General features: G+C 53.4%; 1 protein-coding gene across 1 annotated transcript; it reads right to left on the reverse strand.

Moving 5' to 3' along the window:
- Positions 1 to 380: 380 nt before the first annotated feature.
- On the reverse strand, positions 381 to 1,226 carry LOC100833624 (dirigent protein 21). The gene has a single exon (XM_003577728.4). The coding sequence runs from the start codon at positions 1,124 to 1,126 to the stop codon at positions 563 to 565; it is 564 nt and encodes a 187-aa protein (XP_003577776.1). The 5' UTR covers positions 1,127 to 1,226; the 3' UTR covers positions 381 to 562.

The following is a 1,226-nucleotide window of genomic DNA, read 5'->3' on the forward strand; positions in this document are numbered from 1 at the left end:
CACAAACTAGTTTAGGAAGTGCAAAAGGTAACTAATTAGATGATGGCACTGGCATATTTGACGAATTTACATGCATGATCTCGCCTAACAAACCCCACCTGCTACGCCATCATCATTTGCCTTGGCCTCATCGCACTCAAGGAATCACTAAAAAGCAACTGAGATATAGAGAACCCCACCACCCAGAAAGAAAGAAAAAAGTCGCAAAGACAGAACGGGAAAAAAAGAGAGTTGGTGACCACCCCACCGGTTCCGACAAGCACAGCACAGGCGTAGGCGCACCGAGAGAATATCAAGCGGCCACCAACCACTTCCATATCCATCAGGCTGGGGTTGACGACAAACAAACTAAAAGCAATCACAGCAATCAAAACTGCAAGTAATTGAATCATTTCATTGCAAAATCAAAATGCTCCCCAATTATGTTATTTTAATTCTCCATCGTACGTAGGTGCATTAGAACAGTTTAACCACAATTATTCCACTCAATTCATCCATCACACACAACACAAAAGCCAACAACAACAACACGAACACTACCCAGCTCTCCCAAATCAAGCATTCAAGCAGCTCCTCCGGCAGCAGTCTTGACAAACACGGTGTACTCAACAACAGTCTCCCCAGAAGTATTCCCGGAATCCACAGTCCGGGCCTCCACATACCCTCGCGCCATCCGAAACTTGCCCGTCCCACCCACAACGCTCATCTCCCTCACCGTCGAAAGCACCTCGTTCCGCCCGTAAATCGCCAGGCTGCTCCCTTTATGATCCCCGGCGGTGAACACGAAGTTCATGCTCATGAGGAGCCCGAAGGTGGTCTGGTCGGCGAAGGTGTAGCTCCCCTGCGCGCGGCCGACCTCGTCTTTCGATTTGGCCGGGGATCCCGTGGCGGCGGGGGTGGTGGTGAGCGGGTCGTCGATGGCCACCATGGCGCCGAAGAAGGTGGAGGAGGAGTTTGTGGTGGGGGATTGGGCGATCCGGATTGCTGTCGGGGATTTGCCCGAGAGCACGTCGTGGAAGTAGACCTTGAACTTGGTTAGCCCGTCGGAGTCGGCGGCGGTGGCTGGGGTTGGGGATAGGAGGGTTGCGGCGGTGAAGAGGACGAGGAGGAGAGCCTTGGCGGCCATGGCGGATGTGGGATAGATCTGGGGAGGGAGCGAGGGAGGGGAGTGGGGATTGGGTGGAGTATTTGAGGAGAGCAGAGGAGGATAGTGGGCTGTAGGGACA

Source organism: Brachypodium distachyon, chromosome 4 (assembly GCF_000005505.3).
Source record: "Brachypodium distachyon strain Bd21 chromosome 4, Brachypodium_distachyon_v3.0, whole genome shotgun sequence".
NCBI classification, from domain to species: Eukaryota; Viridiplantae; Streptophyta; class Magnoliopsida; order Poales; family Poaceae; genus Brachypodium; species Brachypodium distachyon.

Bases quoted from the DNA above. Each gene is read 5' to 3' on its own strand.
- LOC100833624 (XM_003577728.4), bottom strand. From the start codon at position 1,126: ATGGCCGCCAAGGCTCTCCTCCTCGTCCTCTTCACCGCCGCAACCCTC.